General features: G+C 41.2%; 1 protein-coding gene across 3 annotated transcripts in view; it reads right to left on the bottom strand.

Annotated features, from left to right (window-relative positions):
- The window catches only part of SPIDR (scaffold protein involved in DNA repair), a 198,927-nt gene extending 186,168 nt beyond the window's left edge, over positions 1-12,759 (bottom strand). For all 3 annotated transcript variants that reach the window (XM_042869748.1, XM_042869749.1, XM_042869750.1), the window contains exons 1-5: positions 12,660-12,759; positions 7,180-7,335; positions 6,304-6,382; positions 5,310-5,489; positions 3,190-3,338 (exon numbers count right to left, since the gene is read on the bottom strand). In XM_042869748.1, coding sequence (XP_042725682.1) covers positions 3,190-3,338; positions 5,310-5,489; positions 6,304-6,382; positions 7,180-7,335; positions 12,660-12,674 — 579 coding nt within the window. In that variant the 5' untranslated portion in view covers positions 12,675-12,759. The remainder of the gene's footprint in view (positions 1-3,189; positions 3,339-5,309; positions 5,490-6,303; positions 6,383-7,179; positions 7,336-12,659) is intronic.
- Positions 12,760-16,505: the final 3,746 nt, after the last annotated feature.

The following is a 16,505-nucleotide window of genomic DNA, read 5'->3' as shown; positions in this document are numbered from 1 at the left end:
AGATTTCATATAATCCATAAAATATTCATAAATTGCAAGCAACTTAAAGATTAATACAATATGGAACTTCAGCTCATAAAAGAAGACCTCTGCGCAAGTCAAAGTAGTCATCACCAATGCACGTAAATGCGTGAGATCAATTCTGAGTTCATTAGGTAATGCTCTTCTGGAAAATGTGGATGCTGAAAAAACTAACATTAGCTTCAATCTTTATTCTAGCAACGCTGTCTCCAAACAAAACATCAACTAGGCTTCCTTCACAGACAACAGAGAGCAAAGGAGCTCTCAGAACAAAACCTTCTGGGATCAGGCCTTGCTAGAACTTTCTTCTGCATCACCTTAAAACAAAAATTCAACCAGTTATAAATCAAAGAAAATTTAGTAATCACAAAATGAAACTCTCCCATCCCTTAAAGACACACAAATAAAGACTGTCATATTTCACACCTTTTCTTTTTTTCCAAAAATTCTGAACAAAACCAGAAATTAGTTAATAGTTGCTCACCCCAAGGCTAAATTCAACTTGCCTTCCTCACTCTCTGCCAAGTAGCTTTACACATCAGAGGCAGCAAGCTGCTAAGAAAGGCACTGCATAAGAACTTAAGATGAAACACAGACTGAAATGGGACTAGATTTACACCTGACACAAGCAGAAGTTTCATCTCTGTACCAATACAAGTCTTTCTGCAGAGTTAATTGTCACTGAATAGAAGTATTTTTCAAATTAGATCTACTAATACATTGGAAAAAATAATTATTCACCTTTTTACATTTCTCAGGAGAAACCTAGCATACTCTTATCATCCATAAATAGTACAATAAAGATATTTGGCAGCAATCCTAAACCTCTAGAACCTCCTGGCGTTTGGTGCATTTTGAAGTGGAATAAAATAAATGTCAAGGTCTTTTGATTATCCACACACTTCATTGGGTTCCAGAGGTTTAGTAAACACCACAAAAATGATATATCAACATCTGGCTTTTTTCTCCCTGCACCATGAACTATGCCTCAAAACTAAGAGGCTTTTCTTGAAAGAAACTCATACAGCAAGTGACCTTCTGTGAGGAGCACTTCTGTATTCTCCCTTGGAACCATCCCAACTGTCTGCTATTTTTCCTAGGAAAACAGCATATCCCAAGCACAGCAAAGCATGCAAATGACACGTGCAATCACTGGGGCTCTGCCCTCCTACATACATCAAGATCCCAGAGGAAAGTTCACTGGTAAGGCTGACCACCCATGGAAACCCCCGCCGCGTGACACTCTGACTGGAAAAGGGAAACCTGCAAAGGTATCCTCCTGTCCTGTTTACTCAGGGACTCCTGTAGTACTGTAAATATTCTGGTTAAGATTAAACAATTTCGTTCCATATGTTTGCATCTGAAAAGCCCTCTCATGAGGGCTCACCTCTTAGGAATATTGAAGTGTCTCAAAATTTATCCAAATTTCCATCTACAGTGGGGTAACTCATGCTGATGTAGTAGAAGCGGGACGACTTTCTACCGCTCGCACAAATCCCGGGTCTGCTGCCCCGGGTTCACTCCCTCGAACCCGCCGTGCAAGCAGGTAACGGCCCTGCCCGGCAGCGCCCGCCGCTCGCAGAGCGGGCTTGCGGCGCCCCCTGGTGGGCACGGAGGGAGCAGCTGAAGACTGGCGCTAGGCTCCCGAGGGGCTGCGCGCCCAGCAGTGCGGGACTCGCTAACCGCATGCCGGCGCTCCCAGCACGGGGCTGCACGGCCCCTCATACAGCGCTCAGCCACCCTCGCTCAGGAACGCCGTCCTCATGTGGTGACACCGCCCCTTGTCCCCTCACTCGGTTCCTCGAAGGGACAGGTCACTCTCCTGTTACTTCAAGGGGTGAAAAACAGCACAGGAGGTTCCGTAGGAATATGAGGAAAAGCTGCTTTACTATGAGGAAAAACTTTACTATGAGGGTGACAGAGAACTGGAACAAGCTGCCCACAGGAGTGGTGGAGTCTCCCTTTCCAGAGATACGACCCACCTGGACACTTTTCTGTGTGACCTACTGCAGGGAAGCTGCTTTAGCAGGAGATTGGACTCCACAATCTCTAGAGGTCCCTTCCAACCCCCACAGTTCTATGATTCTGTATGGTCAGACCTCTGCTCTGCCTCCTCCAGGCCCAGCAATGCCAGCCCTCATACACTGCATATGCCAACCCCAGCCCCCCACACTGCTGAGGAACAGAGAGGAGCAAGGACCTCACTGGAGACACTCCTGAAGATGCGCCTGGCTTGCAGCACCAGAGAGAAGCTCAATGTCAGCCTGGCCAAGAATGGTGTCAAATCTCAACTCTTTTAATACAACTCATTTCACTGGAAAAGCTCTTCTTATTAAACATTTATTCTGTACTTAATAGGACATGCCTTAAGTTTTATTTTCTGCAGTTAAAAAACCTCCCCCATACAAGAATAGAAACACTACCAGTCCTAGCTGATACGATTCAGTATTTACTTCTGCCTTTCCTAAGCTCTCCAATCCTCATCACCAAAAAGACAGTCCTATATTTGTTAGTCTATTACCTCACCACCGCTCAGAGATTATGCCCTATGCACAATAACTGAATTTGATGTGGGCAAGCTCTCAAAACACTCCAGAGAAATAAGCAGCTGTCTGATCCAGCACATAACAGAAAATTGACATCAACTTGCTGGAAAAAGCCATTAGACAAGGGCTACAAAAAATCCAGATCACCATATTTCTGGTAAGAAATCTAGATCCAGGACATCTTTTTGTGCACATGTTGAAATACAAGAAATTCCATTTAAGAATAAACTTTATTCAGAGTGCTTAAACAGCTTGCTCAGAAAGACTGTGGAGTCCTCAAGGCTGAAGGTACTCAAAACACAACCACACAGCCCTGAGCAGTTCACTCTATCAGATCTTGCCTTGAGCACAGAGGTTGAACCAGATGATCCCCAGGGAGGAGCCTTCCCATCATTGTCATTCTGTGTCTCAGCAATCACACTACCAATTTCTAGGTGTGGGGCACTGGTGGTTTTGAGATTTGGCAGTCGGAGAAAATATCCCGAAATTCTTGCAAACAGGATTCCTTCTAAAGTTAAGGTAAACAGAAGCCTCACATTCCTCCAAGTTAAGTGCAATCAAATAAGAATACACTACATAATTATAAGAGAAAAACTCCTTTTAAAAGAAAACACTTTCTTACCTTACAAAGCTCATCATTCTCCTCTTGGCCAGGTAGAGAATTAAGATTTGTGCAGGAGTCAGTGTCCGATATCTCCAGTGAGCTGTCATCTTTCTCAGATTCATTACATTCATCTGCAGAATCACTATCCTTCTCCCAGTCAATAAACTCTAAAGAAAATTTGTAATAATGTTTCTTATTCATTCCACATATTATTCAAAAATATGAATTTAAACAGTAAAACATTAATTATCCATGACTTGGGAAAAGCACAATTTTTGTGCTTTTTTTTTTTTTTTGCTACATATGTTGAACCTGCCTTTATGTTTAACTACTTTATGATCCTATCCCTTGTAAAATCCATACAGAACTTCCATGAATGAATATATTAAAAAATAAAAATACAAAGTGCTGCCCATAAGGAGGCAGCATTTTTAACTACTTAGGTAAGTACTTGGTTTAGTTGTTAATTTCTTAGGATTTAGAGTGGTTATGGGTTTTTTTCCATCCAGTTGAATCAGATTTTTTTCCCAAGTGTACTTATTCAGAATTAACTGTTTTAAGTAAAAGCAAATATGTCAGACAGTGACCCAGAAGGGCTGCAAAGCTGATGGAAATTAGCACCTGTTATGAGTGGTAACTCCCACGCATAAAAAAAATACTTGAAATGGTAACCTTGTAAAACCATGCCCAAATACACAGGTCTGCAAACCAAACCTTTGACAGATGTTCGTATTAATTTCTCCTAAACAATCAGGCACAAGAAGACATGTGCTTGCTTCAAGCAAAGAACAGTGACAAAATGGCAATAAACACAGACACTGCTCTTTCACCACACTCGAAAGTACGTAGTCCAGAAATACACTTGTGCTCATCTACAAGGATCTTCTGAAAGGCAGTGGAAGCCTGAGTTGCTGCAGCAGGCCTCCTCAACCTTCGGGTCCAAGTGTCTCAGCACACAAGCTATTGGCAAAAAGAACCTCATTTAATTTTGAAAAGATAAAGTTTGGAGGAAGAAAACTGAAGACCTGAGTTTTGCTTGTATTGCTTTTGCGGACAGCAGAGAAAGGAGGCACCTACATGTAAAGGTGCTCTAGGCATCTCTACAGATATGTGGAACAGTGGTAGTATGTTCTGTTACAGTGCTACAACAGTTTCACAGAATTGAATCACAGAATTGTAGGGGTTGGAAGGGACCTCCAGAGATCATTGAGTCCAACCCCCCTATCACTAATTTCTTCACAGGGCTTCCTAATTCTGAAGCCACCCAGACAATAAACAGAAAGCTCTGGTTTGCCTGTGTGAATTCATTTCTGTTTCTAAAAACAAGCAAGCTATATAGAAAAAGTTTTAAATATAGTCATTGGTGACTAGTTTAGCACAAAGAGGTCTCTTGAAGCTATGTGTCACACCGCATGCAACTTTTGATGGCAGTATGAACCCCAAGTTTTACCTTGTCACACATAAATTAGTCAATCCATTTGTTCAACTCACAGTCCTGTTTGAAAGCTACCAGATAACCAGGATCTGAAGTCTGTCTGTAGTGCTTCAGATCCAGCTCAAGTAATCACATTGAAAATACTTAAGTTCTAATGCAAATTAAACATTATCCTAATCAACTAAAATACACAAGATTTTTCTGTCTTCAGCTGCACTTCTTTAATCAAAGTCTCTGCTATCTGGCATGCCTTGCTCCATGAAATAGAAAGCAAGTCCTAGAAACAAAACTCATGGTTGCTTGCACAATACAGCTAGCAGAGAAAACAAGGAATACTGTGTACTGAAATGAAAACTCATGCCACGTAAAATGATGTTATCTGCAGCTGCAAAGCCTGCCACATCTACTCAGTATATGTAGAGGCAGCAACACCCACTAGAAGAACAGAGCAGGCAGAGGAAGGTGTTCACAACACCAGCATGGAAATGGTACAAAATGGACTCCAGTTTAATTTTTTTTTTTTTTTACATAATTTATAATAAGAAGTTATGCTATACTCACTGATACGATGGAAAAAAGTCCTCCAAATGATCTAAACCTATTTTAAGTCATGTCCTTTAGCCAGAATGATCTCACAGTATTTTTGTCACAGCACTTGAAGCTGACAAAGTTCCTTGACAAATCTGCTCGTGTTTGGACTTACCTTCATCACTTCTGTCCTCTAATAAAAAATGCCTGCCCTGTGACTTCTCTGCTTTGCAAGTGAGACTTTTTTTGCTGTGTAACCTTGAAATCGATGTTTTATTTTCATTATCTGAAAAATCACTGCCACTAGAGGTCCAAATTATGTCTTCAACTTCCTTAGAGCTTTCAGCAGCAGATCCTATTAAAGAGAATTGTAAAGTTTTAGATCATTACAGAAATACAGTACAGTTAAATTTAAAATCCTATAAGAATTATGCTAAACTGTTTTTGAACTGGAAAAAATTTACCAGTGCTGTCAGCAAGCAAGAGATCAATACAGGAAAGTTAACTTAAATATTTCTTATACAGTCATGCTTTATTTTCATTTTGATTCTCTCTGCTGCTAGAGCAAGTAGAAAGACAAAGACTGAAGAAATCACTGCCCTATCTCTCCTTTCCTCTGGACTCAAGAAGTGAAAGATATGGAGACAGTCCATAAGTCCTCATACTCCTCATGACGCCTAGGGTTCTTTTTCCAATCACAACACTAAACAGACTCGGGTACATACAGAAGATGGTGAATGCAGGATGCTGACAAAGTTCTGTTTCACTGTCTATTCCTCATACAATACCTCATTTCTCTCATGCCTGCTTCTCAGTCTCTAAAGTGAAGTGAGAATTATCTCACCCTCTATCTAGACAGCTACAAGTTGGTTTTCACTTCCTGCTCTTAAAATTGTGGACAGTGTTCTGTCCCTGCCAGGATACATAGTATATACTATGTTAGTAATAGTCTACCTGTTCAAGAGCAATAGCTAAAGTTTTTGCAGAGCTGGCATTCCAGGTTAAGAGAGGAGCTCAATCACAGTAGCATCAGGACTGTCTCATCAAAATTAGATTCTAAGTGCAAACACAGAAGAAAACCAGTAGTTCTGGCAGCTTACACCTTGATAAGGGACAAAACAAAGTAGAAGTCTTTTTGACAGTACCAAGACGACACTGCTGTAACATACCAACTGGGCTTTCAGCAGTTGTTAAGAGTGGTCCAAGGTGCTTCTTAGTCTTAGATTTATTATCAGCAGATCTCAGTGACTAGAAAGAGAGATGTAATCAAGATTATCCACACTGAGTTAAAATTGTCCTTATAGCAATATACTTCAGATCTGTTATTATACACCCACCACAACTGAGCACATCTTCAGACAGATTTTTCAGTCTCCTACTACACTGTAGTATCACGAGAACATTAACATGAAAGCTTAACTTTCATCACTGAGGAAAATATAAGTTCACTATGACAATGACAAGATTGACATCTAACCTTGTAAAGAGCAAAAGCTACTATTTTCAGCATTAAAATGTCAAAAAGGGGCAGGAAGACCATGCTTAATAAAGCACGTGCCCTGTTCCAAGGCTGCAGAAAAGCTTTCCATGCTCCTGTGTCTATTTCATTAAATCCCACAAGCTATGTAACACTAGGACTGCTCGGTAGCAGAAAGAAACAAAAACAAATCAGTTGAAGATTTTCAGCACACAGCCCTTTCCCACTCGGAGCTAACTGAGTATCTCAATTCATGACCAAGACTAACATAGAAAAAATTAAGCTTAATTTGATATATAATCCCAAAGAGGAGCTGCAAGGTCATAACACAGTATTTTTCTACAGTGAATTCATTGTTGCAAACAAACTCTTTATATCTAATGCAAAATAAAGTCATTTTGTTCCATTTTTAATTTTTTTTTTTTAAAGGAAGAAACAGTTCTCCATCCCAAATGTTAAATTAAGTAATACTTTTAGGGACAATACATAAAAGGGTGACTATTCAGTCAAGCACAGAAAGCACACCACCAGTTGGGCTTTTCTTTCTTACACCTTTAAGCAATTTTACCTCCAGCATAGAAGTACTCTCAAAGCCATCCCCACACCTAAGCCACGCACTGGAAATGGAAGCTGCAGCCACTGATGCCCTGAGACTTGATTTTTTCAGCTGTAGGGTTGTCTCATCTGGGAAGGACGTGCACTCTGCATTCCAAAACCGCTTCCGCTAAGAAAAAGAAACCCATCAAAAACATGCACGTGCAAAATGCTTCTCAAGTGAAATTCACTTAACCTAGACATTCCCTTTTTCTAAATACTTCCAAACAAACTCCTTATTTTAAAATGGATGGAAAAAGTTCTGAACACTTCCAAGCATTTCTTGCGCAACACCACACGACAACAGTAGCGCTAATTGTCACAGCTAAATCTGACCTTTGACAAGTGTGCCTTTCGCTGCTCATCTACGTTCAGTTTGTAGTATCTGTCAGCTGCCCAACGAGGACGACAGTCCCAAGAGCAGCTCAGTAAAGTACATTATAACTACATAAATCCTTCAAACTCTCGTTTAATCTGATTGAATCCCGTGTTGTGCAGGAGGTCAGACCAGGTAACCAATAGCCAGCGCTCCATTACACAACCAGCAGCAAAATACCAAGAACACCAGGCAGAACTCTTTCAGCTTTACAGATAACATTTGTTTTCATCCATTTCTCCATAACGGCAGATGAAGTGAAGCACTTTCCTTCCGTGCAATGTGAAAGTCATTCGGACTATCAAGTAAGCTATGAAAACAGGCTCCTCATTTGCATCCAGCACTAATTTCATGCAATAGATTTTACACATGAAACCAGTTTAAACTGTTACCTCTAAGACTCTACATCAGTTTACACATATAAATTGAACTTGAGCATAGTAAAGATTTCAGTTCACTCTGCTGCTGAAACACTTTAGAACACTTTGACAGTACTTAAGAAGTACACCAAAACTATGTTAATCAGCACATAAAGATAGGGGAAAGAAAGAGGTCAGGGGCAGCTTTTGTGTCTGATGTGTATTTGTTTCTTCCTTAACTTCTGAGTGCTGGCCATAATGAAAAAGGTACTTCCAAAAAGCACACAGTGAGCAGCACCTTGGTTTGCCCTTCAGTCAACCAGTCCTGTTTTATACACTAAACCAGTCCTAATTATACAGTGAAACACAGAGAATAGATTCAGGCACATATATAATGCCAACTGATTTGTAATCCCACTGTAGATTACATAGGAATACCCAGCCAGTAATTTGCATGCAGATTAAAATCTATTTGTATTTTTCAAAAAGGGGATTCCAGTCAATTCCTTTGTTAATTTTTGCTTTGTTAGTTATTTTTAGAACCTTAACCAATGTTGGAAAGCTTGCCTATGTGTATGCTATCAGGACTTCTAAACCTATACAAGATAAATTTTGCATAACAAAACCTGCAGTATGTGGCAGATCAAAATGTGGTTCATCCAATCATGTTTCTTAACTGGGGTACTGCAATTTGAAAGAATGTGCATCTGTGTCAGTAACATCACTATGACTTGCTTGGGGGTTTACAATACACAGCTTCTGATGGTCAATTAAAAGCAGAGGCAGTTGGAAACAACTGAAAAAGCCACACAAATGCATGCACTAAGAGTTACATAAAATAGGCTTTGTAATGAATTTCTATTGTCAGGAAGCATTTTAAACAGGACTACAGAATGACTATGTCCTGTTTCTCACCATATTATCCTTAAAAATCATTAAATCCCTTTTCTCAGAGAATCCCTCAGTTTCTCTGCACTGCAAGTACCAATGGAAGCAAAAAGAACACTGCATAAGAAGTGCAGTGTGCCATGGCAGATGAGGTAGCATCAGTGCTGTGGGAAGGCACATATAAAAGAGGGCACACACACTACGTATATATGTGCATATATACACACATATGCACAGTGTTTTAAAAAAGAAAAATACACCATGTAAAACGCATATATTTCAATGTGCATAAAACAACTTGTGCTCATATAAACAAAGCACTTTTTCTTAATAGAAAGCTGTAATATGAATGCTCCGTGGAACAGAAAAATAAAGCTAGATTTACACAGACAAAGCTCAAAAGACAAATACTTAAGAACACAGGAGACACTGCTGAGTTCTCTCGGGACGAAGGCTCCAACCACCAGCCATGGGAGCAGCTCTGCAGAGCACTGTGCACTGCTCACGGGCACCATGGGACTGTGCCTGTGCTGAGGAAGGCAACGGCTGTGCCAGCCAACCCTGCGGAGCTGCTGCCCCTCACACCTCTGCACAGAGACCTGCTGCTGTGGGAACACACCGGCTGGCACATGAACAGCAAGGTTTAGCTCCGGTCTGCTTCAGGGCAACAGGGAAACTGATAGTTGAAGAAACTCGTTTCTCTCAGTATTTATAACAAAGCTAGTCCAAAGGACATGCTGTTCCTAAAGAACAGTGAGTTCCTTCCACCTCAAGTCACAAAGTTAATCTATCTTTTTCCTCTGGCATAAAAGTGGGACACAAATATATATTAGGTAATTACTAGTGTTGCACATGAAGTATCCAAACCCAAGGTACTGGTATTAGTGAAGTTCAAAGGAGCTAGACCACATGGATCCAGTGCATCTCAAAAATAAAAACGTACTCAGAATGAAGGGCCACAGAATAATCTCGTAGATTTGGGCACAGTGTCTGGAGACAAAATACGCCCTCTAATTTTGAGTTTAAATTCAGACTAGCATGGCTACCTTATGCAGAAATTGTCTGCTGACCTCTGTTCATGAAAGCACTGTACTTTTTCTCTGGAGCAATTCCTTTTAAGCAACAACAACAACAAAATAACAGTGCTGCATGTGTCACTGGATTAGGATCAACCCCTCCATGCCAAAGGCACAGAAAACAATCCTTCCCTCATTACCCCTGCAGTAACTTTCAGCAAAATAAAGGGCAACTCAGCCTCCATGGGTAGGGGTGTGCAGTGAGGAAAAGTGAGACAGAGACATCTCAAATACATAATGATTGGACACCAGACTGCTAAACGTATAAGGCTGGAGGGTTGGTTTTGATTTTTAACTAGATGGTCCTATCCAGAACATCTCCACTCAACCAATTCATATATCATTACTTCTGCAAATATTTGGTAAGCAGAGGCACCCTAAATGCAGTCACTGGGACATATGTTCAATGTCTACTAACTGCACACAACCATTTACACACCACACAATCTCACTTCCTTGAGCCTGTGCCAAAAACCACAAAACAAACCCCCACAAAAGCATGACCCAGTACCGTATCTAATGCATATGCCAGCAACATCTCTTTGATACATCGCTTTCTCTAACACAAGAACAACACAAGCTGAAGGACAAAAAAGAAAAGGTTTTGCTGTATGACTCCTGCTACTGACCTGCAGATCGGTTAGTTGCACCACTTAAGAACAGAAATTATTTCAATACACTTGTTGTATTCTTCTCTAGCACAGAGCAGGCAAGATGCTGAAGTTCTTGATCTCAAAGACTTTTTTCCCCCATTAAAAATAGCTTCTGAATACATCACAGAAGAACACAGAATGATATCAAACACTGACCAACAACCATTCTCATCTTTCACCTTCATCTTTACAGTCTTCGCATGAAAACACTCTTAAATTAGAACAAAGGAGTTCCAGGCTTTAAAAGCCCAATTTTAAGACTGCATAAAACTGAATTTGACAACAGAAATCTCATTCTCAGCAGAACTCAGCATTCATGCCACTGAGCTCCTGAACATAGAGTTTCCATTTTCAGTGCCTGGATGGAAATTGAGGTTTTCATTTGTTTGAAATATTAAAATATCCTTGCATTTTAAACCTTCAAGCAAGGATTTAAAATCAGGCTGTATTATTTCAACTCAAGATATTTTTTTTTTCCTTAATGAAAACCAGCATACATCCTTTCCAAAGTCAACTGGCAAGAATACCCAGAATCTTCACTAAGAAGTGTTCTCACCAAGTTGTAATAATTTGCAAAAAATGCTGAGCTGCATTACTACGGTCACAGTGACCTGGCATTCCTCCTTCCAGCTGTTAGCATGCACTTAAAAAAAATAAATAAATAAAATAAATATTTTACAAAATACTTCTCCTACTGATGCTGATGTAAGGGACGGGTATTTTTATATTTTAAAACTCTTATGTTTCTGATTTTTACGTCTGTTAACAAAAGCCTATTTTCTCATTAACTGATACACGTGGATATACACACACAACTATGTAATATTACCATTTGAAAGCTGAGCGTTTTTTTAAACCTATACATGCTTACGTAAGCATCAGTACAAGTTACTGTGATAACACTGAGGGAGAAAACCCTCCCGGAATAAGGATACTACTGAAATACACTTCTTGCACATAGCTTGTGCCAAGTCGTAGTTAGACACAAATCTGCACTTTACCAATCAAACTGATGATAACAGAAGTATATAGAAAAGCTTTCTCATGATTAGGTTATCCAAAACATTTCAGACACAATCATAACACCACACATTAGTTAATATCAGGTCAGTTTATTTCTTGAAGTGGCTTAATTAATTGAATAGTCAGCAAATGCAGAGGACTGCTGTCTTCTCACCTGACCAGTACAGCTGTCATTGATACAGTAACTAGAAACAGCCTCTACAAATTATTACCAAAAAGCTGTAATCAAACGTCAAAGCAATCTAGTTCAGCCTTAGTTGCTCACCTGTATTTTCCAACAGTCAATAACTTATAGAACCTTTAGAAGAAGTAGAGTACGTTACCTTAAGCCTGATGACATTTTTCAATAAAAATGACTTTAAACTTAGCTGTACTTAAAAAACTGGGGTGAAATACTCATACCATTTCCACCCATGTGCCAAAAAGAGAAACGATTTATTTTTATTTTTTTTTTAGCACCTACACCTGACACTGGAGGTCTGTACAAGGCTGCCCAGAGTACCTGTAGGTGTCCCTTCCCTGCAGGTGTTTAAAAGCAGCCCGGTCGGGGGCCCCGTGCAGCCCGAGCCGGCGGCTGGGGACGGCAGGGGATTGGAGCTCGGAGCTGTTTAAGGCCCGTCCCACCCTAAGCCATGCCATGGCTGCCCGCACAGGCGCCAGGCGGCAGCACGGGGCCGGGGGCACAGAGCAGCAGCACCCCGAACGGCGCGCGCCTCCTCTTGGCTCTCTTCCTGCCCGCGCCCCGAGAGACCGAGCCACCGAGAGAGCGTCAGGGAACCCGCCCGTCCCGACCAAAGCCCCGGGGTTTACTTTCCACGGCTGCCACCGACGCCGCCGAGCCCCGTCCGCGGGGCTCCGCCGTACCGCGGCAAACCCCCAAGGCACGACGCGAGGAGGGCACAGCGTCCAGGACGCGTCGGAGCGGGCCGTAGTCGACCCCTTCCGGGGAGCCTCAAGGCCCGAGCTCCCAGCGGCAAGGGCGGGCAGCGGGGCCGGAGCTCGCCCTGAGGGGAGCGCGGCTATTAACCCGCCTCACGCACCCCCTCCCGCACGGATCCCCTCGGCGCGCACGCAGGTACCTTCCGACTGGGCATCGCCCCCGGCAGGGCGGCCCGAACCCCGGTCACGTGGCAGGGGAGCCCTAGGGGCGTGGCGACAGAGGAACCCCCAGCCCGGCCGCACCGCCTCCCTTTCTAGCTTTGGCGCCAACAGAGCCGCCGCTCTTCATTGGGCGGGCCGGTGACGTCACGGAGGAGAGCATCGCGCATGCGCGTGTTAGCGCCCAGGCTTGGCGGGTTTTGTGGTGCCGTCGGGCTTCCGGGGGCGCTTCGCCATGTGGAGTGGTGATCCCGAGCAGTGAGAGGAGAGCCGTGTTTCGGCTGTTGGGGCAGGAGGAATCCTTTGGGTGGAGTCTGCGTCGCTCAGATCTGACAGGGATGATGGGTGCTGTGTTAACAGCTCAAGGAAATAAACAGCTCGTACCTAACAAAGCAAAATGCAAACACAAGACAAAATGCTTTATGTGAAATTCGCTTGCTGTTAAGCCACGAGCTTAATATGTTTAACTCTAAACAAACACCGGCATGCATTTACAGGCAAGAAAATATAAACAGTGCCAAAATGTAGGGCCTTTGAATGGAGCTTGTCTTGCTGCAAAAAGTCACTGCAGCCAACTGAAGGGCAGAGAAGGCTGACAGCCTTTGACAATGTTTTTCTGATTCAGGAGGAAGCACTGGCAGAAAAAGGGCATCCGAGTTATTTTTAAATGCTTTTGTGTTGTCTTGAGAAGGTCAGACTGTCAATGGTGGTGTAAGGATAGAATAATAAACAATCTTTGTAAAAGAAAGAGAAAAAAAAGAATTATGCTTTATATCTCAGCATAACTAGAATTTGTAAATATATATGTTTTGTTAGAAGGCACTGTATGACTAATTTTTGTTATTAAATCATAATTGCATGTATCTGCAGCTATACTGTACAGTTTGTATTTTTTCCAAGGCACCCCGGGCCAATACCTATCTCACATTCCCTTGGTGAAACTGACACTAATTAAAGTGCATTTTGCAGAGAGAGAGAACAGCCAGAATCATCATTTACAACTCATGCTGCCTTTGATTGTTATGTTCAAAACAGAGTTAAAAGCTGTATGTTCACATCCTTCCAAAAGCTTGCAGTACTTCTTTTCCAGTTACCAGATTGACAAATTAGTTCAATTATGCATCGTCAAGGTGGTTTTCTTTGATATTTCAAGAGGTATTACTGTGCTATTCAGTTAGATAGGTTATGTTAGAGCTAAATAACAGAAATACTCAAACCACAAAGGTTTAGCCAGATAAATGAATCTGTGTTATTTTTTTCTGTAGTCTCCTTTTAGGGATCACAAGATACTTGTATCTAGCAGGATTTTCCTTCTATGGAATCACAAGAAAGTGACCTAATAAACAGATTTATTTATTTGCTTTGATGTTCTTCATAAAGTAATACTAAAATGACATGGAAATAGAGGAAAGAAGCCAGAAAACAACCCTATATAGTATGAATTAAAATAGAGCTGTGATTGTTTTAAAAATAATTTTTTGTGAAAAAAGAATACTGGATAGCTAGCTTTTTCACAAAGGCCTAAAGAAGCTTTGTAATACTTGTACATTGTTCTTCCAGTCCGTTAAAAGTTTCTGTGGGTTATACCTGTCATCACATCTTGCAGGCATGAACAATAGTTTAATTCCATACTTTGATCTGATGTACCAATTGACTGTGCTCAAGATCATGATGCCACTGCTTAGGAAACATTAAGAAATAGAACTTTTTGTATTCCAGTGCATTAAATATTTATTTAAAAAGAACAGAAATTTCGTGTAATCAATAAAACAATTTCTTCAGTAAAATCTGAAAAAAAATTAAAAACAAAAAAGGGCATTTATTTTTCTGCTGTTGCTTGCATGGACATTTTTAAATCCATACAGAAAGAACTTCTCTCTCAAAGAAACAAAATGTATTTTAGACAAATTAATCAACAGATAAGGAGGCTTGGATTACTGAACCTCGAAGAACTTGTTTCTATTGAAGGAATGTGCCTGTTCTTCATTCTAATATGAGTTTATGGATTCATTTCCTCCGATGGAGCATTAAGTTACAACTCTAAAAGCTTTCCAGTGTATAAAACCTTCAAGGACAATGTCAAATTCGAACACAGAGGAAGATGTTTGGTTAAAGTCATTTCCTTAGCAAAGTTTTGAAAGTCACAAACATCCCAGCCACTTAATTGGAATGAGATATGGAGATAGCTCTAAGTATTTTAGAGCCCATGTTTCAGGATCAGCTTCTAACAGGTAATAGGTGATCCCAAAGCCTAGCCTAGATCAAAGACAAGTCAGTGTAGATCCAACACATTTTCTCCTGTAGACTGTGTTAAGTTTTTATGATTTCCAGCTTTCTAATGTTTCCTAAGAAACAACATGTAAAACTTCAAACTTCTTAGTCCCAAAGCTATGGCTTCAGTTCTGCTGCAAATTAAATGGTACCACTGCCCAGTGTGATATGCAGTGATATCCCTTTTTTCTTTCATAACACTTGTATCTGTGGTATAGTGCTCCTTTCTAATATTGTCTTCCATGCACCAGTGGCACAAAGTGTCTGATCTTTCAAAATAATAAATCGCTGCTTTTCTTTCAGTGCTACACATCATCAGCAAGCAGCACTGAAGTCTTGGGAATTCCCCTACTAATTTCACTGGAGTCAGATCTGGCCTCAAATTATTTCCCTCTGAGCTGCAGAAAGCTCTGTATGGGTAATTTCTTTAGTACTAAAGTCTGAACTACCATGAACATTCAAGCCAGAGATTTTATAAAACTTAAACCTTTCCTTTACTGAAAGTTAACTGTGCTCTGATTTGTGCATTTGCTTTAATGTTTATTTCATCCACACTCAAATTCATGAAATGGAAGTTCTTTCAGGTCATAATACCCACTTACTGGAGCCAGCTAGAGCTCTATTTTCCTCAGGCTACAACTCAGTAATTTTCCAGAACATATACAAGGGAATGTGCTATAGCGCTAAGGCTGCTTTCATTGCTTTTCCAACATTCCTGTGTGAAGAATAGGTAGGTTGAACCATAACTGAAACATCTGTCTGAAACAGCATCAAAAGCATCTGGGAGAAAATAAATAAATAAATACATAAGTTGTGAGATAAACCTCTGAACATACCATAGCACCCCAGACTGGCTGAGGCTGGCAGTGCCTTCTGGCTCTGTTGGACTCAAGCCCTGCTTCTGCAGGGACACCAGAGCAGGGGCCCAAGCCCATGTCCAGGCAGCTGCTGGAGGTCTCTGAGTAGCAGACCCCACACAGCAGACCTGCCTCTGGGCAGCCTGTGCCAGCGCTCTGTCATGTGCACAGCACAGAAGTGCTTCTGGCGCTCTGACGGAACATCCTGTGTTCCAGTTTGTGTCAGTTGCCTCTTATCCTGGCACTGGGCACCACAGAAAAAAGCCTGGCTCTGTACTCTTTGCACCCTCCCTTCAGACTTCTATGTACTGAGATCCCCTGGAACCTCCTCCAGGCTGAACAGGCCCAGCTCTTTTAGCCTCTCCTACCCAAAGCTGACTGCTTCAAATAAAGTCAAATGGGATGATTAGCAGACACAGAACATGCTGAGGTACAAATCCATAAAATTGCATTCTTACACATACGCAATCTTGCATTTTCTGGATAATGGAGCATTTGCTAGAGTTTTGTTTTGTTTTTAAATTATTTTATGTGTTCATCAGCAAGAGAGTTTTGAGTGAAGGAAATAAAATTTGTGCTCTATATCTATCAATGTGTATCTACCTTCTATATCAATATCTTCCTGGCAGCAATTCTTTTTAAGATAAACTTTGAAGCCTGTGGAGAGGAAAAATATTTTGTTACCTTTCAATAAAGCAA

Source organism: Lagopus leucura, unplaced genomic scaffold, assembly GCF_019238085.1.
Source record: "Lagopus leucura isolate 7727_CA_CO unplaced genomic scaffold, USGS_WTPT01 Super-Scaffold_100002, whole genome shotgun sequence".
Taxonomy (NCBI): domain Eukaryota; kingdom Metazoa; phylum Chordata; class Aves; order Galliformes; family Phasianidae; genus Lagopus; species Lagopus leucura.
This window is presented reverse-complemented; position numbering and strand designations above follow the sequence as displayed.